Here is a 23,603-nt window from a genome sequence, read left to right as displayed (position 1 = left end):
GGAACTCCGGGAGAAGAAACGCCGGAGGAGATGCCTAGAGCACCAGTGGAGGTCCGATAGGTCCGAGGCAAACCGAGCACTCTTAACTACCTGCACCAAGGACTATGTCCGAGCATTGAGAACTGCAAAAAGATCATATATTTCTTCCTTGGTTGCGTCCGCCGAGTCACGCCCAGCTGCCCTGTTCAGGATAACCCGCGCCCTCCTTAATAGGAGGGATGCGGGAGACCCCTTGCAGGGTAGGGCTGAGGATTATGCTCAATTCTTGGCGGACAAAGTAGCTCGGTTTCGATCGGACTTGGACTCCACCGCAGTAGATCCAGCTGAGACACAGGAGGATCATTTGCCACATCAGTTCTGGGTTGAGTTCCAGGAAGTTGCCTCTGGGGATGTGGACAAGGCCATCCGAGCTGTAAGTGCCTCCACTTGTATCCTGGACCCGTGTCCCTCCTGGCTGGTGGCTAACAGCAGGGAGGTGACACATGGCTGGATCCAGGCGGTTGTCACCGCCTCCCTTCGGGAGGGGCACTTCCCCGCCGTACTCAAAACGGCGGTGGTGAGACCCCTCCTAAAGAAACCATCGTTAGATCCAGCCATCTTAAACAACTTTCGTCCTGTCTCCAACCTCCCCTTTATCGGGAAGGTTGTTGAGAAGGTGGTGGCCTTTCAGCTTCGACGGGCCTTGGAGGAAGCTAGCTATCTTGACCCCTTCCAGTCCGGCTTCAGACCTGGTTACAGCACAGAAACCGCTTTGGTCGCATTGACCGATGATCTCTGGAGGGCCAGAGATGGAGGCTATGCGTCCATCCTGGTCCTCCTTGACCTCTCAGCGGCTTTCGATACCATCGACCATGGTATCCTTCTGCGACGACTGCGGGAGGTGGGAGTGGGAGGCACTGTTTTGCGGTGGTTCTCCTCCTACCTCTCGGACAGGTCGCAGTCGGTGTTAGTGGGGGGGCAGAGATCGTCCCTGAGGCCCCTAACATGCGGAGTACCTCAGGGTTCGGTCCTATCCCCCCTACTATTTAACATATACATGAAACCGCTGGGCGAGATCATTCGGAGGCACGGGATAAAATACCATCAATATGCGGACGATACACAATTGTATCTGTCCGCCCCGTGCCAACTCAATGAAGCGGTGGACGTGATGAACCGGGGTCTGGAGGCCGTTAAGGACTGGATGAGTGCTAACAAACTGGTGCTCAACCCGGATAAGACCGAGTGGCTGTTGTGTTTTCCCCCCAATAATTTGGCTAATACACCAACGCTTAGGCTGGGGGGTCAAATTTTACACCCCTCAGATAGGGTCCGCAACTTAGGAGTCCTCCTGGATCCACAGCTGACTTTTGATCACCAGCTGTCAGCTGTGACCAGGGGGGCATTCGCCCAGGTTCGCCTGGTCCGCCAGTTGCGGCCCTACCTAGATCGGGGGGCCCTCACAACAGTCACTCGAGCCCTTGTGATCTCTAGACTGGAATACTGCAATGGGCTCTACATGGGGTTGCCCCTGAAGTGCATCCGGCGACTACAGCTAGTCCAAAATGCAGCCGCGCGAGTGATAGTGGGCGCACCTCGGTTCGCCCACGTTACACCTGTCCTCCGCGAGCTGCACTGGCTGCCTGTTGGTCTCCGGGTGCGCTTCAGGATAATGATGACCATCTTTAAAGCACTCCATGGTAGTGGATCTGGGTACTTGAGAGACCGCCTTCTGCCGATTACCTCCCTGAATCGACCAATTAGATCGCACAGACTGGGCCTCCTCCGTATTCCATCTGCCAGTCAATGTCGACTGGCGACCACACGGAGGAGAGCCTTTTCTGTTGCTGCCCCGACCCTATGGAACGAGCTCCCCATGGAGATCCGCACCCTCACCACGATCCAGACCTTCCGCGCAGCCCTCAAGATCTGGCTCTCCCAGCAGGCCTGGGGATAGGTTTCCAATTACCCGCCCGAGTGTTTGATTGCTGAATGAAAGTTGTGTTTTATTATTTTTCTTTTGTTCACAACGTGTTTGTTTTGACCTTGCACTTCCCCTCCCCTGTGGTTGTAAGCCGCCCTGAGTCCCCTCAGGGAAAAGGGCGGCATATAAATCCCAATAAACCTAAACCTAAACCTCATTAGCTCTTGCTGAACAAAATATTCTTAGTCATCTCCTTTGTCTCGGCTCATTCATTGTTTCCCCCACAGATTTGTTTACAATTCATCCCCATTTGTTCTCTTACCAAAACATCTCAATTGTGTTTTTCATACTAGTCATTCACTTTTGTTATCAGCCCACATTTATTCATCGCCCAGTAATTTTTGGTCATATCTCTTCTTCTTTTACTATAACCTGCCTTTTATGCAATATATTCTTACTCCATTCACCTCATTTTTAAATTTCTCATGCAACAACTTCCATATAAAAGGTAGATAAAAGCACACTCTTATAGATAACTATTTTGAGGATTTTTAAATATTCAATTCCTCAATGATTGCTAAAAACTCAATATTATCTTTCTAGCTGGGGACATTAAGGCTCAAATGCGCTAATTTACAAAATGTGTCCAAAATTCAGGATCCATGATTCACATGAAATTGAAGTTTGGCAAATTTTATAAAACATTTTATGACAAAAAAATCAGCACTATGCATTTTATGACATAATACAACATTTCATACAACATTTTGTGTGGTCGTCTCCTGATGTTTGACTGTGCTATATAGTTCAATGTGGGCTACTTTCAAAACAGATACATTTCTGAATATTTTCCTGAATTTTTAAGAGTATTTCCAGTGCAAGCATATCTTTAATGCCTTCCACAGATCACCTGAAACAATCAGATGTGATGCCTTTCTACTTATTTCCTTATGTTATTTGCAATATAGATTGGATTTTTAAAAATTGCACCAAAGAGGTTTGTTTCTTACTTGCTGAAGCGCCTGAAGGGTTTCCAGAAACAGACATTGGGATAGTTTTGGCCAAAGTTGATGCTCCTTTACTGTCTCTACCTAAAACAAAAGTTATTATGTGCTTTTGTATAGAGATTAACTGTATAGAGATTAACTGCAAGAACAAAATTAACATTCCCACTATTTTAAATTAAACACAATTCACCAAATATTACAAGCATTAATTATCACTTGTATCATCAAGTGCATATTTTGAAACTACCAAAATGTAACATGCTTTTTTTAGATACTTCAGAAAAATAGGCCATCATTTAATACAATGTTTAGTGCTTAAGTAAAGTTCTTTATTAGAACAATCAGCAATCAAGTATTTCGACTGAAGAGTTAATCCATAAAACTGATGCATGAAATAAGCTCAATATTGTTTGTTTCTACACTTAAGAGTGGCATGGTCAGCTTGCTGGTAGAGCAAAACTGGAAACAAGTATTTTTAATGCTGGCTTTATGACAATCATAATGCAAAACAGAAGGAATTAGCCTTATATTTCTTTCTTTTATTTCTCAGGAGTGATTTTTTTCAACTTTCTCCCATCAGTAACGATGGCTTCAAGGTGCCAGTGTGCAAAAGTAAAGTATACTTAATATAAATAATGTAATGTTATATTTTATTTCTTTTCTGTTGTAACTTTTCACTCATTTTAAAGCACCATTATTTTTATTATGTATTTCGATGTTTTGTTTCTTTCCTTCCTCTTCTATTATTTAAAAAGCAGTAATAATTCTATTTAAAAAGCTATAAAATTTATAAAATATAAGGCTTTTCCATAATAGATTTGCTAATTGTGACAATCCATTTCAAATAACAGCCCTTAATAGTCAGTATTTTGGCCTCTAATGATTTTGTACTGAAACTTTTCCTAGAAAATAAGAATTGGGTCTTTTCCATATTTTAAGTTTGCACTTCCTACTTCAAATATGCTAAGGGTCAATCTATAAAAGCACACATTCCTATGACATGCTCTCATAGTACGTTAGCAGCAACTATTCCTTGATGGTTTTAATTAATACAATATCTACCACTTCCAGCTGACCACTTTTTGTTACCTATAAAAATAAATAAATAAACAAGCCTTTGGAGAAAGGAAACAAACCAACAAAAATCACAACCACTTACGCTTCTTTTCATAAATTTTATCACTCATATTTGTAGACCTGCTCTCATTTTGCTGTTTCTCTTTTTCTAATTGTTCCTAGTAGGGAAACAGTGTAATAAAAGTGTTAATGTAAAAATGAAATTTGGATTAATAGCCTGCAGCTTTTATGCTAGAATGTTTTAATGATCTGCCTATGTTCAAGAAACAGCATGAAATGCTTTATGTTATCAATGATAAAAGAATTGTTTGTTCAAAGTATATTTTGGTGCAGAAGCTGCCAACCTCTCCTAATAATAAAGCCATAAATATATAAATAAGCTCTCCTCTGATGCTATCACACTGTTTAGTTGCTTTCTCCTTGAAAAAGAAGACATAGCTATAAAATTCTAGGAGAGTACCCAGATTGGGAAGAACCAATTGTTTCTCTGAGTAGATGTTCTACTTGTGGAGACCAATAATTTTTCCAAAGTAACCTTAATTTGGACCTAAAAGATCTCAATTTGATACATGGCATAATATCTAGAGTTGTTAAAATAGAATCAACATAGAAGGGAATGTAATTATACTTTGCAATTTCCTGGTTATTATATCATGCCTATTATGAAAAAAGCAAGACCTCCTATATAGCAAAATAAACTAATTTCACCAAAGGATGAAGTGAAAAAATATATGAAGGCAGAAACCGGCATCTGAATCATCTGAATGCTGAAGCAAAAATCATAGGATGAGATATATTTTGGGCTCCACAGTAGACAGTGAAATGTTCTATGACCATGAATTGATGCTGCTCTTAGGCAAGCCACTATGATTCTATTCATAACTTGAGAATAATGTTGACTACATTTTAGGATTACTGAGATGATGTAACGTCTCGTACCAGTTATTATTAGTATCAAACATTTGGTGATGTACTTCCTAATGCATTTTCTCCTCACAGCAATCTGAAATCTATCTGTTAAAGGCAAGCTACATCCAAGATTCCAATTTTTTGGACCAACATTTCCCCATGTCTACATGGATACATTTTACCTCAAAAATCAGGTAAATGTGTAAGAAATTTTAGAGTATTTTTAATGCAAGTTCATGAAAAAAATGTAAACCTTAGTTACATTTTACTGGTAATTTGTATGATAGTCAAGTAACACCTTTCTCATGCAATAAACATACCATTTCCAAAAGAAGTTGTTCCTCTCTTTCTTTCTGCTGATCCAATAGGTCATTTTCATAAAACCTCTTCTGAAACTGTTCAAATGTGAAACCAGAGGATCAGCAATCACGCTGGAGGTTTCAGCATATTATTACTGCTATAATTTTAGTTTATACTTACAACATCTAAAGAGGTATCCATTCTGTCAAGTTCTAATACCATCTATTAAAAAAAATAATATTATTATAGGTCTGCCATAACTGTTTTAAAAGAATCTCAAATGGTTTGGATTTCCTAATAGCAATTTTAGAAAGGACATGGGCTCATACAGAGGATAAGATCCTAGGCTAGTTTGGGAACTGGGATGCCTACCTATTAGAAGCCTGTAACATTCTTTCAGCAGAGGTTTACTGATCATAATATGAGTCTTCTAATTATAGATGCACAAGTTTGAACTATATATGATCCAAAAAAAACCTCTTTACCGTCATCTCAGCTACAGCACAAGTTAATTATATCTATTCGTTTCTAAACATTTATAAGTAGGATCATTATATTTGGTTTGGTTTATTGGTTTTGTTTGATTTATTTGATTTATCTCAGCATAAACAGAATTCAAAAACTTTGCAACTCATACATTGCGTCCACAATATCACACTAAACCAAGCTGTTACTTGGGTTTAATTGTTGCATTAAGCAAACTATGGTTTTGTACAATGAAGCCTGTTATCTTAAGAATTATTATAAAAATATAAGAAAAATACTGAATGAACAAAAGAACCTCACATACTTTTTTAACAATGTTCAAGACGTCTTTATCTTTTTCCTCACAAAGAAGTTTTCTTACGCTCATTTCTAGCTGCTGCAGTAAATGTTTGTCTGTGGGAACCTTGAGGGTTGACTTCACTTTTGGTAATAAATAACAAAGCTTCATTCTATATAAGGAAATAATGTTTGTATTTTTTAAAAAAATTAATATATGTACTAGCTTAAAAAAAACAACAGAAACATGCAAACTGTGAAGTGATAAATAATATTGAAGTAAATAAAGAGTATGCTCTAAAGCCTTAAAAGAAGAGATAAAACCACAGTAAAAAATGATAGTTGCTAAAATAGACAGGATTGATAACTAGGAATTATCCTTATTATCTGAAAGAGATCATTTGTTCATGTTGGCTTGCTATTATCTATGGAACTGTGAAGAAGACTGTCCTGATTCTGTTATGTAAAGAAATTCTTCATACTGTTATCTGTTTCCTTTATGGGCCTTTAGGCAAGGTTATGAAAATCATATTTTCTTTTTTCTACCTTTTATTGTACAATATTTATATTTCTAAACATTTTAGAGATTGTTTTAAAAATACTTTTTTTAGTTTTTTATTCCACCTTTATTATTGTTATAAAGGGGGGGGGGACATATCTGCTCCGATTTTCCTCAAAACAACTCTGTGACATGAGTTGAGCTAAGAGTATGATTGCTTCAAAGTCACCCAGCTGGATGAACAAGATGAACTAGGGATGGACAGATTCCTTTAGGATCAAGACATTTTTCCTATTATAGAGGACAAATATACTCTTACTTCAAGTACGATTTTAATTGCGAAATAGAATAATCTTTTTTCTGTTATGAATAATTTTCAACACATGCTCCAAATATTTGAGTTTCTGCTTGCAGACAAGTGCCTCAGTGGAACAACCTATTTTATTTGACTAAGGATTGATTAACTTTTCCTGCTGCTCATGATACTCTCCAAATCTGTAATTCATATCTGTTCATATTTCTTTAATTTGCTCTTCAACAATGTCCAGCTTTCATAATCAAATACTAGCATTACAAAAACACTGCTTGAACAACTTTGATTTTTGTTATCACAGAAATATTCTTACTCCAAATTTGTCTCCATCACCACTTTTCCTGTAATTCTCCAGAACACACTTTATTATTACCTCTTCTTGAGCTCAAGAAAACAATTCTATCTACCATCTTTGCTTCTTTACTGCCAGTCATGAATTCACTAACCATGGCATTTAACACTGCTTTGACTTCTTCATGTTTTGTGCTCTCAGCACCCTACAAATCCTGCTGGGACTAACTTCTTGACTACTGGATTATTGATCAGTTTCTAGATCCTTCAGTTTCCTCTTTGACTTTCATAATGAATTATTCTAAATCTGTTTTATTTTAGTATAACAAAATGGTATCATTTGCATATTTAGTTCAGCATTCTGTTTCCATAGCAGACTTCCTAGGCTACTAACTATATGTGTCTCTAAATGAAGCCTTTTCCTCTTTCAAATCACAGACATTCTTGTGAACTGGAGAAATTTAAGATTTGTATTCAAAAACCTAAGGCTACTTTTCAGAAACATGTTTTGCTCTTGTCCCAATACTTTTGTTAATTATAATGTTTTTATTTTATTCCACAGAATTTCATGGAAACTGTTAAGAAATTTTCCAGTTGTATAATTGCTCTGCCACAAGCCCAGCATTTTAAGGGTAATTTAAATATCATTGTCTTTATCTTTCAATTCTCATATTTTCTCATAGCTTCTTTTCTTAACATTAAAAAATTTAAGGAAGGAAAGTCGGGATAGCTTTCCAATGCTTTCCAATGAACATTACTAAAAATAAATCCATTCATCTCTCTATAAACGTCTTCTTAAGAAGACGTTCCAGATTAGTTTCTTCTTCATGCTGACAAAGGCACTAAATTCAGAAATTTTGTGTGTGTGTGTGTGTACACACACACACAAATCTTCAGAGTTTTAATATATGAATCCTATTCCAGATACAAGGGCAACCTGAATTAAATGGCAATACAAAGCAATCTGAATAAATCAAAGTGTTTTATTAATTTAGTATAACTTGTACAGTACCTCACATTTGCTACTGGATCATGTGTAAGTTCAAGCACAGGAAGAAAGAAGTATTCACAGAAAAATGATTTGGAAAAGAGTTCTATGATGAATTCACAGGTATCTAAAAAACGTAATCTGTTCCAATAGCTTTTTCCTTGGCCCAGTTCTGGAGGGGGGGAAATTACCACTGATAGGTTATTATTTTGATACAAGAAATGAACAGAAATCTAGTGCTTAACTATCCCAAAAGTACTTGTTATTATTCTCAAATATAATGTAATGGTGTTTAACCAGCTCATTAGTGTAATTATAAAATATGCTTTAGGTAATTTTTATAATGCTCTAAATTGTACAGCTAAGAAGCAGAAAAGTTCACTAGAAGTCATACAGGATGGCTATTTCTTGGGAGGGTACTACTACTGGAGTAGCTCCCCACATTACCATTCCAATTGCTTTCTGCCTATGCTCTCTACCCTACAGAAAAGCTGTTAAACATTTGTTAACATTTGTTAAACAATGTGACCTTCTTATTGGAGTATCGGAAATTGTGCTGCATCATATAAACTTTTTAAATATTATTGTGAAGCACCTGAATATGAGTTGTCATGGTAAACCTGCATACACATATTTGAAGCTAATGCAGCTGAATTCTTTATCGTGAAAAACATCTATTCTGTGGTAAAAATGGGGGCCTTCCTCTCTCATCCACAACAGTCTTCCATTCTTACACACAATAGCCTTGGTTTTCACTAAAATTCCATTAATTTCCTCATGATAAAGAGGACATCAAGACTTACGTTCAATCAATTTCTGGATGACCTCATATCTCTGTTCTTGCTTACGATTATATCGTAAGTATATACACAGTGTTCGAGCAGCTGCTCTTTGGACAGGTAGGACATTCTTCAAGAGAGAAAAATATATATTTCATTCTACAATATATATAAGTAATAAAGCATACAATTTGTTCATTTATGAGGAAATAATTATTGAAAGTAAAAAGACAAAATAATAAAGCATCAATAAAATGTTGCAGAAATTAGGCTGAGATAAATTCAATTTAAGGCTGGTCGTCTTCAACATTTGAAGTATGTATTTTTTCAAAAGTGGTGTGAAGCCACACTATTAATTAACAAATCATTTAACAGCTAGTCTGGTTTTTATTGATTATATTATCTTTTGGTGCTTACTTTGTATCTTTCACCAGCAAACACATTCTAAGATCACTTAATTTTTCCTACAGGAAAATCATCCCAGGAGGGGGGGAAACAAGTATGTTTTTATTCTGCTAATGAACATCTAAACCAGGTTATGGGGTAGTGATGGGGGAGCACATTATACATATACAAAAGTCAGTATATTTTATTTGTTACTGAAATGACATTATTTGTAGGTAAGCAAACTGTATAAAAGTTTGTGAATCTGGAATATGTAGCAAGCAGTAAAAGGAGATGTACATATTTTATGTCTTGATGTGGCTTCTTTTTAAGTAAGCATATTTAGATGCAAATTTGAAAGGGTTTTTTTGACTTTGTTTTGCCACCCTGGGCAATTATTAGAGTTTAGATGGAACAGCTGACATTTTTATATTTAATTTTGTAAAATTAATTGGATTTTTCAGTAGTTAAAAATAAACACATTCAAGCTCAATAAGAAGCATCTATTAAGTTTCAGGGCAGAAATTCACTTGCTTTATTATAATTTATTTAACTGGGTTTATATACCATGGCAAGTAGAATTGACTGTAAATGCATATTTCCCCTCCGTAATTTGGGATAAAAATGAAGCTAAAATACAGATCATACAAAATATAATCAATAAAATTGCATATACATAATCATGGGAATAAAATGCAATTGATTAGAATTATTTCCACTGCTAGAGAGACAAACGAATCTTTCAGACCAAGGGACCTACTTGAACAGCTGCCTTAATAAACCATCTGAATATTAAAAAGGAAGGGACTATAAAGAAGTTGTGGGAAATGCCAAATGACAAGGGGGAGCAATAAAGCAAGTGTGCTTCTGCAGAACCCACAACTGACAGCCCCTGAGACAGGCAACATAAAGGAACCCTACTCCACTTAATCTTACCAGGTGGGCAGATTTATTAGAAGAAGGTGGTCCCCTAGATATCCAGGTCCTGAACTATAAAGGTCTTTAAAGGTGACAGTGCATCTTGAAGCCAATTGATACAGAAGCCACATAAATATTTTTTCAACTGAAGTATCTTTTTTCCCCCATGATTTTCCAAGTTTCTAAACTTGGAAATGGGGGTTCCTATAGTCCAGAAAAAACAGGACAACCTCCCAAAATACTTTTTTGTCCCAATAAAGAAATCCAATTCTACATACAAATATGGTCAGAATGTATAAAGGTTCATATCGTTGTTCATAATTAAGTTTCCCTTTTGGAATTTGCAATCCTGACTTATTTGGAAGCAACAGATGGAAACAAGCAAAGCAAATCAGGCTACAGGTATTCAATTTAAACAACACTAGCTTTTAATTAAAAATACAAAGTAAACCAAGGAGTTTTTGTTTGTTTGTTGCTGATATATTTGTCACAACTTAGATTAATTTCAGTAGCAATGTATATGTTTTAATCTCTTGGAAAATGTTTTAAGCCAATGTCATATACTTTAGAAAGACATACAGAGAGAAGGATCATTGAGAACTCACATTTGTCATAATGATTGTCAGCATTCTGTGCAAAAAGCGGTAATAAATCTGATCACTTGAGATGATATGAGGCAAGCAGGCATATTTTTGTAGTAGTTTCTCATGTGTCCTCCATTTTAAAGAGGTTGCTGCCCTCTGTTCAGCTCTTGTTAGTGCTGGAATTAACTCTGGAAAATTTAAAAGCTGAATGGGGAAAGACATTTTTTTAGGTATAGTTAGCCAAAGATATCACCCATATGAAATCAGAATCACCAAAATACAACATGGTTATGATACAAGTTCCCAACCACTCCAATAACCACATCACTGAATTCTGTATCAGTTTTCAGATTATCTTTGAAACTTACATAAAATGTATAACATTAAACTCTGATTTAACTAACATGTGAGTTACTGATCCTAAACTGTAAACTGGGGTTTCCGGGCACTATTACTATCTGTAATAAGCAGGAGAATGCCAGAGCTTCAAAACTTCAGGAACCAGTACATTCAGATTTTGCTGTATAGCTTTTTCTAGTTCATCATACATTTATTTATAATTATCAAGGGAACATCAATAAAAAACTACTAGCGCTTGAGATTACTTCTTCTGATTCTTATTTACATCCATCCCTTCCCACATTCATTGTTCTAAATTATATATTTTTTTTAAACACCCCCCCCCCCCAAAGATATTAAGAAGACCTGTCCTGGGAGACATACAGACTATCAAAGCTTTCCCCACAACATTGAAAATAGGGTACTCAAGAGTACTGCATTAACTTAATCACAACCTCACAAATGAAAACAGAATAATAACAAATTCCAGGTGTTTTCAGGGTGAGAAAAATGACAGTGCTTAAATAAGACTAAGATTATAAAATAAGATTAAATAGGACCCCACCTTTACCCCAAGCATGTCTTGCTTGTTTCGTCACCATTTTTGGTTAATTTTAATTCTAATTTAATGTCTCTAAACATTTGTTTTGATATTTTATATTGGTATTTCTCCTGCTTGATTGTTAAGTCATCTAAAGTTGCCTTGGAAAAATGGGTAATACATAATTGTAATAAATACATAGTGAACTTTCTTGTTTAAATAATCGTTTATTTTACCTTGTTCTCTGATCCACTGTTTTCTCCTCCAGTAGACAGAAGTTCGAGAATTTCTGGAAGATGATTTATTAATGCATCTATCACCTAATTAAAAGACAATATGTTACTTACATTTCCAAAACCTATTTACCTAGCTAGCTGATCTGAGTTCAGAACTGCAGACAGAAGAAAGTATCCTGATCTAACATCCTGCAGAAGGCAACATTAATATCATATGAAGAAGCAGAGTGCAGACAGCAAACTTTGATGGAGAGAAGATCAGTTAACAAAGCAATAAAAGGGAAACTATTGCTTGAGTCCAAATGATAGGAGAGGACAATGAAAACATCTCAGACACACTCTCCTAATTTACATGAATATAAAAAAGGGAGAAGGCAAAGCACAAACATGGTACTATAGCCAATTGAAACAAAATTATTTCTTAGTCTTCCATGGAGCCTATTTCTTGGCCTGGTCTGCTTCCTCACAGGACTGATAAAGGGTATTTGGAACCATCCATTGCTGCAGAAATACTCATTCTTATCTGTAAGATACCATGAAGCAATTGAGATGTTTCACATACTGTAATATGAATTTAGGTGTCAGTTCATGTCTAAAATGCCTCGCGGCAGTGGCATACAATTCCAAGTATTGGACCAGTTGACCAATCACCACTAGTCAGAGTCCTTATCTATCATCGATTCCCTCTTAAAACTGGGGGAGAATATCCCATCCACAAAACATAGTTGCATAAATGCACAGAGTGATTTATCTACTCAGGTCTTCATCTAACCCCTTTCTGATTTAAGCCACACTTCTGCAATATTCATCAGAGAAGGCAAATTTAAGAGGAAATAGTATAGTACTCCAATATAGTTGTTCTGCTGTCCAACATTTAAAAAATATTAGAAATTACTTCCTTTTTGTTTCCTAATCAGAATACCGTATGCCTTCCTTGCATAACTTTGTCTTCTATTGTCTCACCCCACACATTCTGATTTAACAATATAATTTCTGCAGCAAAACTGAACCTATCATACTAAAGGGAATCTTAATTAGCACTAATCAGATGAACTGAACCTAAGACATAGCAAACTGGAGTGAGATTGAACTGTTATATGTGCCTTTAAAGAGTGATTCTTTTTTTTTTTTTTTTGCAAATTCAACTTTAGACATTTTCTATTTCTCCTGGGAAAGTGTTATAAGAGTTACCTTATCACTTTCAGATTACTTTACAGTGACATCATTCTCTATCCTTTATGTCTAGGATCATGAGACAAACAGCTATGATTCATCCTATACTTTGAGACATCAAGAGTTTATTCCTTTAATAAATATAACTTGGAATAATTGTGAATTATCAAATATAAACAACAAATAGGCCATTACCTCTACTGATTCATCCTGCAATAGGGCTATCAGTTCTTTATGTATTATATACACATCAGTATTTAAAAGCTTGGCAACCTGGAAAATTACAAAACAATATACAGATATTAGTCCTTTTAATCTATGTTTTATGTTTTAAAACAAAGCTTGAATAGGAAACTAAGGTATAGACCAAACCTAAAATGCCAATAACCATACTTTAAGGCTGCTGAGGTCATGTCCTTTCTTTAGTATTATGTTGATAAAAACATAGAAAAAAGAATGTACTAGCAACTGTGTGCTTTGACAATAACCTCTTAGAAATAGTTTGCTAGTTTATATAATCCAAATATATTTTGAAAATAAATTTTGCATACATTTTGCCATGTACTTTCTACTAACGTAAAACACGGTTGATCAGATTCAGTGAGGTTAAATCTTCCTAAGGGGCTATTTTCTTCACAGATACTGTGTAAGTAAGCCAACAGACAATTGATATACATTGTGAGGATACTGGGTGGATTGCTAAGGATTCTCCTAAAGGTATCTTTTCAATTAATACAGTGAAAAAAATGATTTTTATACTCAGGTTGTACATCCCTTTCAGAAAATTCAGTTTAAATGGTCTGACTATTTTCATTAGGTGAAATCAATGGAACTTACTGTATGGCTGTAGCTATACTTATTCAGAGCTATGTTTATAACTGTTCTGATTTGTAAACCTTTAACAAATTAATCAAGGAGCTAAAGTATTATTACAGAACAAGGGCTTGAAAGCACTGAATAAAGTATATATTACAAACAATAAAAGATTAATAAAGAGAAAATTTTGTAATTTGTATTCTTATAACTTCTAAATTGGATCACTGGAATGCCACTGTAATGCACTCTACTTGGGACCGCCCCTGAAGATTATCTGGAAACTGTAGTTGGTTCAGAAAGTCTGTTTAGCAGTATGATATTTATATTATGGGTACTGCATTGGCTTTGAAAAGTGTTATTCAAGGTGCTGCTATTTACTTTTTTATTTATATACGGAAGGCAATTATATTAATTAAAATATTAAAAAGACAATTAAAACAGCAACATAATCCAAAAAGAAGAATCCAAATAACAAACAATAATCATAATACATGTCTGATAGTGCTAGGGCATCATTGGACAACTTCAGCTTCACAATATTCTATGAAATAACTCTTGTATTAATGGTTTTTGAAAAGAAATCAGAGTTGCAGTAAGGAATTATTATACATCACCATTACTGATCTCACCTTTTGTAAGTGAGTTTCTTTCAACATTTCAACAGAAATGAGCAAACTAGATACAGAACAGAACAACAGATTTGGAAGACATCTTGGAGGTCTTCTAGTCCAACCCCCTGTACAATCAGGAGACCCTATATCAGTGGTAGTCAACCTGGTCCCTACCTCCCACTAGTGGGCATTCCAGCTTTCATGGTGGGCGGTAGGGGTTTACTGTAACTCTGCTTTAAAAATTTTATAAAGTAAAGTTACTTCCCTACTTTATAAATCACCATTACTGTGGAACCGGTGGGAGGTTAGAAAATGTTACTACTAACAGAGATACAAAAGTGGGCAGTAGGTGTAAAAAGATTGACTACCCCTGCCTTATATCATTCAAGACAAGTGGCTGTCCAGTCTTTCCTTAAAAGCCTCCAGTGATGGAGCATCCACAACCTCTGAAGGCAAGCCATTCCACTGGTTAATTTTTCTCACTGTTCCTTAGTTCGCCTCAGTTCTAGGTTGCTTCTCTCCTTCATTAGTTTCCAACCATTTTTTTGTTTTGCTTTTTGCTGCTTTGGAAAATAGGTTGACCCGCCTCTTCTTTGTGGCAGCCCCTCAAATATTGGAACACTGCTATCAGCTGGTTCTACCCAGGAGAAGAGGTTCTGCAAGTGGCTAGGAGCTATTTCTTTAAAAATCAAAACAAACATCATGTTCAATGTATTTTGCAACCTACTGGAAACCAATGCTGCACCTACAATATACAGTCACATGGCTGTAATGGCTCTTATCCATCACTATGTGCTGTTGCATTCAATATTGATTGCTGTTTTTAGATAGCATTCAGAGCACTCCTGGAAGAGAGGCAATTAGGCAAATTTCCCCTGAGAGAGTTCCATAACTGAGATACTGCTACTATATTACTGCAGCTATTGAAATGTTTTAAATAAAAAATAATAAGATGGCTTACTCTTGACAATCACAACATGAAGCAACTCTATCAAAAGACCCTAGCTATGGCCTTGAAACTGATCTTACACTGCATACTCAACAGCACTAGCACATTGCCTTACAGTGCTTTACAGCCCTCTCTAAGCAGTATACAGAGTCAGCATATTGCCCCCAACAATCTGGGTATTCATTTTACCCGCCTCTGAAGGATGGAAGGCTGAGTCAACCCTGAGCCTTGGTGAGATTCAAACTGCCAAATTGCAGTCAGCCGGCAGTCAGCAGAAGTAGTCTGCAGTACTGCACTCTAACGACTGTGCCACCATGGTTCATGGTTCTAAGGAGAGGCAATCTTTTAAGAAGTACTTTTAATAGGTTAAAATGTGATGTTTTAGATAATTATAAACATGTCAAAATAAGATTCAATATTAAAAATATTTATTAACGTTAACTCAAACAGTGTTTCCATAACATACATTTTCTTGACTTACTTCATAGAAGCTACCAGCCATAGTATGTCTAACTGGTACTTCAGGATCATGACAGAAACAGAAGAATGTAGAATACAGTTCCAAATTGAAATTTTTGGGATCCACAAAAATCATCATGGCCTATAAATATAAATGATTTAATATATGATAAAGGTTAGCACATATATGTCTGCCCCCTGCTTCACTTTCCTATTTGCTCTCCAAAAATAATTGTCAGAAATAGAAATTATAATCTGTCCATTTAGCTGGAGTAAGCGACAATGGCCATTGAATCAGGCAACCCTTCTTTCTTCTTTTAAACTACCCTTTGTTAAACAGCCCTATTAACCTTACTGATTGCTGATTTAGGAGAAAATGTGTTTCAGAGGAAATAATCTCTCTTTAAAGTTTCACAAGTCTATCTTTCACATAAATTATGGATAAACAAAAGAGCATTTCACTCACAGGTAAATTGTAAGCACAGTTCTTCCTCACTGATATGTATTTCTTTTCCTGTTCTAGGGTTTGCAGCTGAATCTGGTTGTCATTGTGCCCATTTTCCTGTTCTAATCCCAGTGTACAAAGCTTCTTATAGAACTCCAAAAATCGCAAATGCTGCTCTGGTGTAAAAATTCCTTTAAACAAATAAAATACTTGTTCAATATTTTATTTTCATAAATTGGTTAAATGACAGCCTATCAAATCATTGTGCTTATAAGTAGCAGACATAATGAATTTAGCACTTTAAATCTTTGCCATGCCAGGCTGTTCATTGACAATACCGGCAAATTTCATCTCCTCTTCCCCTAGTTGCCTCGCGCAACTGTAAACTTAACAGACTCCAAATATAACTTCTGAAAACACTATGTTAATGTGAAGAAACACAGATTTGATTAAACTAAATATTTTATTTTCTATCACTTTGAAATATAGTATTTGCAGATCAAAGAACTATAACAAAATAATTACCATGAACGTCTAATATACTGAGGCTTTCCTCTCTGCACTGATCAAACCCACATTTTGTAGGGCTAACAGCAATCTAATACTTCTCCAAAATATCAAGATAAGGGTGACTGTATTCTATGTGATTTCACTTGCATATTTCCAAACATGCGAGGCTTATATCCTAAAAGTATATATGAACTCCTGCTTTAGGGCTTTTCTATAATATACTAGAAGTATGTAATTACCAATGTATTATTGATCTCTGAGGGGGAAAGCCCTGACAACACATTCTAATTTGCTTTTAGATAAAATCTTAAAGCTTACTATTTCCCCATTTCATGTATTGTTATTTTGAAATGCTGAAGAGGTTTGCACATGCCAATGATACAATTTACTGTATATTGTTGGGAGGTACATGGAGTCCAAGCTTGTTTGTTTGCTTGCAGATATTTCATTACCAGATTAGTTGTATCTTCAGAAAGTGTTACCTGGTTTGATAATGAAACATCTGCAAGCAAACAACCAAATTCAGAGAACACCAAGGACTCTACAGTTCAACCTTGAGCTATGTATATTCTCTTCTGTGAGAGTTATACATTTCCAAAAAATTAACCCATGATGGGCAGGTCATACATGAAGGGACAAATACACTGCTGAAGGAAATAGCAACCTCCTTCAGTGTTTACCAAAAAATCTGATTAAACATATAATCTGAACATTAGTTCTACAGGTTGCAAAGTATATAGCAAGCTATTGAGGAAAAATCAGACACCAAATATCTGAGTTGTAGTGGTCTTTGTGATGTGGCTGGATTAAAGGTGAAAGGATAGTCAGTTGCTGATATCATTATCAAAAGGATAAATTGATGCTGCAAAAAATGTATAGTGAAATGTTGGAATCATGATCCAAGGCAAACTTGATGAAGTCTAGCAGAATCATAAGAAGGAATACTGAAATAGACCATTTCACATGAGAAGACATCAAAGCTTCTATTATGAACAAGAATACCATAGAAGAAAGGTCAACCTTATTAACAAAAGGGACTCAGAGTCAATGCTTGGATAACCATGATAGAATGGTCTCTATTTGAATTCCGGGCAAGCCAATATTATGATGATCCAAGTCCACATTCCAACCTTCGTTTTAGAAGAAGCAGAACTTGAAAAGTTCAAAAGTAACTTGTAACACTGTGTCAACAAAACATTAAAAATCATATCTTACTAATGAAGTAAAAGATAGGCTAAGAGAATACTACAAATATTTAGGGTTTCTTCCAATAATTTAGAAGACAAACTAACATATAGTCATTACCAGAGAGACAACACCAACATGAAACTGTCTATGTATTTTGCAAGCAAGTATGGACAAACTGTTCTGTCAGTCAAAACTAGGCTGTGACTGAGGCTCAGATCTGTTGTAAGTCACTATTTTCAGTGCTATTGTAACTTTGAACAGTTAAACAAATGGTAGTTAAATTGAGGACTACCTGTAGGTTGTCAGTAAGCTTCTGGACCCAATTCAAAGTGTTTGTAAATAACTATGGTGCAGCACCAGCTTTTCTTACAGCCACTGAACAGTTCCACCTTTTGAGAACAATCTTCCTTTCCTTTCAGCTCATTCTCCCTCCATGTAAAATTTGCAGGATGTGAATTAAACTCATTAGAAATCCACTTTGGTTTGGGTATTGTAATAGATCCCCCCCCCCCAAAGGCATCTAGGAAATAATTGTTTGCTTGACACTATTTTATTTGGTATTTAATTATTTCAACTATTTTTAAGTGAATGTTTATAAATCATATATTTTCTAAATTATACTAAGTAGTTATACTATATATTGAATAGAATAGAATAGCATAGCATAGCACAGCATAGAATAACAGAGTTGGAAGAGACTTTGCAAGTCTTCTAGTCTAACTCCCTGCTTAGGCAGGAAACCCTACACATTTCAGACAAATGGTTGTCCAATCTCTTCTTAAAAACTCCCAGTGTTGCATCATTTACAACTTCTGGAGGCAAGTTGTTCCTTTGATTAATTGTTCTAACTGTCAGGAAATTTCTCCTTAGTTCTAGGTTACCTCTCTCCTTGATTTAAGCAGATATTGATTAAAAATTCATACCAATATTATCATATCAAACATTATCTGGAGGAAAGTAGCAGATTTTGTCATTTAATTATATATTTCCTTCTTATATTTAACTGCATAGTAAGGGTTCTTTATTCCAGAAATAAACCCAAATTAGACTGCAGTGTTAAATGTTTCCAACAAATATAAACAAATGCAGCACCATTAAAACTGTATTTAGAACTTTTTAGTCATACCATATAGTCCATTACAAAGCTTCCCTAAATGAAAAGATAATGAAACCAGAATAGATTCATCTGCTTTAAAGGACTTTTCACAGAATGATTTCACTAATGGGAGAACAGTTTGACTTCTGTCATCTGAAAAACAGAAAAGATATGATTAGAAAGGGATGAATAATCAACATATGATTACTAGCATATTAGAAAAGATCATAACAGGTAGAAAAATAGCTGCAGAGCTAATGAATCTTACCTGCATCAAACATTTCTAAGAGATTTACCAAAGTTTCAAAAGCTGCAAGACGTACACTGCTGCCTTCATCCCTTGCTAATTCTACTAGCTCTGGAAGCACTACATTTTTTGTTAGTTCCGTTCTAAAGAAAGAAAGAAAAAACCCAGCAAACATTTAATAAATAATTCATAATTTTCAGCTATTATAGTATCCATACATTGGAAATAAGAGATGGCTTTCAATATGTATATTTCCTTAATCTATTTCTACAGAAAAATATATTTAAACATGAATAGAATTCGTTAATCAAGTAATAATTAGTTTATTAAAATCAATGGGTCTAACTACTAAGTAGAGTGTTTACTGCATTTAATTTCTCAGCAATATACACAGTAAAATTTCACATACAAGAACAGTGTAATCTAGAGCAAAATTTATGTGTTAAGAGTTTGAATGCTGAAATGCTTTCAGTAGAGATTTGTTCTGTTTGTCATCAGTTGAGTAAAATAATTATTGACATTCCAGTGGGAGTTACGCTGCTAGACAGGTGAGCACATAAAAAAGAGGCTTCTCTATGTCTGGTGCCCCCCTTGAAATAACTCTCTCCATCCTTTTATGAGAGAATCGTGTGTGTGTGTGTGTGTGTGTGTGTGTGTGTGTGTGTGTGTGGTCCAATGCTCACCGAAAACCATGGCTTATGGCATCACCTGGAAAGTCAAGAGAATAAACAGGACGATAGAAAAATAAAATTCTAATTTTGAAAGCCCAAACCTACTTATTTTTCATTTTCCTGTCTCAAGATGTCAGTTTCACCATTAATTTAGTGAGCTCCAGTTTAGGAAAAACTTAAACCAAAGAAGAATCTTTTGCTCTTAACTGCCATGGCATAAAAACTATGAATCTGCTGCCAAGCATTCAGATCTCAATCAATGACTGCTGGCCAGGACTCCAGGGATTGATCGTAACCAATATTTATTTAGCATTGGCATAACTTAAAATGATCACTGGATGATCATAGGTCAAAGGTTATCTGTACTCCATTATATTTGTGCACCATGCCAAGTTTAAAATCATGTTTCCTAAACACATCCAAATTGTTTACATATGTGGAAAAACATATAAACTAGAACAGAGGGCTACAGTATGTCACTCAGTGCACTCAAGCACTAAACATAATGCAGAACCACTGATATACTGATATTGGGTTATAACAGTTTACCTAACTCTGGATTCACTTAATGGCAGAATAGTCACACTTTATTAATTGACCAAGATCAGCTTAGTGATAATTTGAATTTGGATTTTTCCCAGATATTCTAATCTTTATGTCACATTGGCTGTGAGAGAAATAGCCCAGGATTCAAAGGTGAATTTATTAACAATTGAAATTTAAGAAAAGCATGATTGTTTTCCCCTAACATATCTAATATATCTTGGTTGTTCATAAAAGAAAATCACTTATAATTGGAGTAACTAATTTGGAAACTTATATTAACATGTTAAATCCGATTTAGAAACTGTGTGATCTCTTGCAAATTAGTACAAATATCTGGAATTATTTTCACTGATTTATCAATTATGAATTATCAAGTTTTGCTCACCCTATTCCTTGAGCAATTAGTTCTAGCTGCCGGCACATGTAGGAACGAACTTCATATTCTACATCCTGGCAAAGAGATTTTACCAAGGGAAGGATTTCTCTTTTAATGCTAAAAAGGAAACAGTTAAATTGTAATAGAAAAAAATGCTCTCATAATTTTGTCACATATATTTCAAAACTGTAAACAAGGATAAAAAACTCATAAATATTATTTATATAATTGTTACAATACTGTATGTAATAACTGTATTTATGTTTTTTCAATGTCTGAACAACACCACTACAATATATATAAAAGATAATTTACACTTCTCAAATGTTAAGAACATATAGACCACTATAACATCATAACAATATTTAATAGTGAAATACTAGAAGCACAAATGTTAGCAAACAAATAGAACTGCAAACCATAACTACTTGATCAGTATTAAAATATGTAAGTAGATACATAATTGGAAAATGTATCAAAATTCTAAATTACTGAACAGGCAACATAAATGATACAGCATGAATTTCATCTCTGTTCAAATCAGACTCATCTGAAAAAAAATCTTCTAGAAAATCAAGATATTATTAGAGTTGAACTAAATGCTTTAAAAATCACAATATACTTCAGAAACAACAGAAGGTTCTTGAGAAGACAAAATACATTTTGAAAACCTATTTCATTTAGTCCTGCCTCATTTGGTCATTTTGTTCCCTCATTTGTTGATTGGCATCAGGATGAAGGCAAGCATTCTTTGGACTTTGCTTTCATAGAATCATCACAGAACAAAATTTGACTGGCTACTTGGCATCATCCTGAAGTCAAATCATATTTTGATCAATGTTTTCTTCTTTCCCATGGGCACACAGGAAAAAAAGGATGAAGTCAAGAATTCTAGCAATCTATGTTACATCATTGTTAAAATATAGTGGGTGCCTTTATTTCCTGGCTATTCACCATACAGTTCTCAAAGTGGGGGGGGAGTATTATCTCCACAGCAAGATAAAAATAAAATAAATTCATATGCTAAACAGAAGATAATGGATTCGAGTAACATTCACTGACGTTATTTTTAATGTCTTCCACACCCACATAAAATATCCAACATGCTGTAAGCCTATCAACATGCCAATGCAAAGTCTGAAGAAAATTAAGCAAATCACAATGAATCTACCTTGAACATTCATAAATCTCAATTCTTATATAAACTCTATTCTAAGTTACACTATCATATTCTTTGAAAACTAAAAGACAGGCAGACAAATCCATTATACCATTATAAGAGCAAACAAGGTGGTACTTCTGAACAAAAATGAGGTTGACTGTTTCTGAAATTGCTTTCATGCTGGATGGCATGCAATTATTGTATATCCTTCAATATGGTATACCAGTCTTGACAACAAATTTAAAAACACTTCCAAACAAAATAACATAAACTCTAAAATGGCAAGCACTAGGGCAAATCATGGAAATAAGAATAAAATTTGCTGAATGACACTGTGCAGGACAAACATGATAATTGAAGGTGTAGAAAATATTTATCTTTTATAGAGGATACAATTCAGGACCTACAATTGCTATGTAGATTCAGTCGTTCCCATTTAGATAAAAAAATGCTGCTCCTCACCAGAGGTTTATAGATTGTGTCTTAGGATCACTGTCTAATATACAGTTTGTCAATATCCAAAACTAGTATTCTTTTCTATTGCAACAAAATGAGGTCACCTTGTTTCCTTTGTAGAAGACCATTTATTCATTAGGACATCTAAAACACACACAAGCTACTCACATATGAGCTTCAAACTTGTTAGCTAATTTCCCCAAGATTTTACAACTAACCAGGCGAGACTGAAGCGTTTGGGAAAGCTGTGCCTTGGAAACAAGAGGATTCAGGATCTATAGGACAGAAAAGAAGAAGAAATTCAGGTAACAAATGTAGAATTAGATAAATAAAAGTCAAGCAACAAAAATATGCATTAAGAACTACTTCACATGCTAAAATCTTTATTAATATCAGCTTTCCAAATCAACCTTGCAGCAAGAGTCAGCATACTTGAAATTATAGATTACATTTGATAAAATTTATTTAAAAAATTCTATATCAGAAAAACATTAACCTGTGGCATAATGGCCAAGTTAATAAAACCACTAAGATAAACTCATATACTCTCGGATCTAGAACAATGTAAATTATTTTAAGTTTTGTAAATTTTAAACATAACTTGGTTTTTCCCATTCCATATAAATCTTGAACATTCACTAATCTTTGCTTTAATATATGTTATCGAGCCAAGTTTTTAATACTCCAGGTTTCATTTGAATTAATGTCTCTAGCAAAAAAAAGTCCATTCTGAATTATCAAAGGCTTTTTTCTACGTCTAAAAATATAACAGGTGCCTTCTTTTTATTAATGTTGACAAATTTTAGTCTATTTATAATGAATGTTACCTTTTATTTTACTTTTTGGAATATAATTGTCTGATTTACATGTACAGTTTTGGGAATGCACTTCATACATTTTGGCTAATATATATTTGTAAAAAAAAATGGCCTATATGCCTGAGATTTCTTTGGGTTATTATGTATTAACTTTATAAACATTTTCTTCTCAAGCTTTTGGTATTATTTTTCTTGTTTGACTTTCATTCATCATTTTCAATAAGAGTTCTGCTAATACCTCTTCTATCTT

General features: G+C 35.0%; 1 protein-coding gene across 3 annotated transcripts in view; it reads right to left on the bottom strand.

Moving 5' to 3' along the window:
• PPP4R4 (protein phosphatase 4 regulatory subunit 4) overlaps positions 1–23,603 on the bottom strand; it is a 61,834-nt gene that overhangs the window by 9,951 nt on the left and 28,280 nt on the right. For all 3 annotated transcript variants that reach the window (XM_087725859.1, XM_014070432.2, XM_014070433.2), the window contains 16 exons: positions 22,704–22,810; positions 20,927–21,034; positions 19,346–19,467; positions 19,108–19,230; positions 16,305–16,474; positions 15,861–15,980; positions 13,199–13,276; positions 11,831–11,914; positions 10,736–10,918; positions 8,853–8,958; positions 8,074–8,221; positions 5,987–6,131; positions 5,377–5,418; positions 5,217–5,291; positions 4,070–4,145; positions 2,914–2,994 (listed from right to left, as the gene is read on the bottom strand). In XM_087725859.1, coding sequence (XP_087581985.1) covers positions 2,914–2,994; positions 4,070–4,145; positions 5,217–5,291; positions 5,377–5,418; positions 5,987–6,131; positions 8,074–8,221; positions 8,853–8,958; positions 10,736–10,918; positions 11,831–11,914; positions 13,199–13,276; positions 15,861–15,980; positions 16,305–16,474; positions 19,108–19,230; positions 19,346–19,467; positions 20,927–21,034; positions 22,704–22,810 — 1,768 coding nt within the window. The remainder of the gene's footprint in view (positions 1–2,913; positions 2,995–4,069; positions 4,146–5,216; positions 5,292–5,376; positions 5,419–5,986; positions 6,132–8,073; positions 8,222–8,852; positions 8,959–10,735; positions 10,919–11,830; positions 11,915–13,198; positions 13,277–15,860; positions 15,981–16,304; positions 16,475–19,107; positions 19,231–19,345; positions 19,468–20,926; positions 21,035–22,703; positions 22,811–23,603) is intronic.

Source organism: Thamnophis sirtalis, unplaced genomic scaffold (genome assembly GCF_051295495.1).
Source record: "Thamnophis sirtalis isolate CommonGarterSnake01/CBP01778 unplaced genomic scaffold, rThaSir2_p1.2 scaffold_1, whole genome shotgun sequence".
Lineage (NCBI taxonomy): Eukaryota > Metazoa > Chordata > Lepidosauria > Squamata > Natricidae > Thamnophis > Thamnophis sirtalis.
Note: the sequence above shows the minus strand (reverse complement) of the source record. Positions and strands in the feature narration are given on the sequence as shown.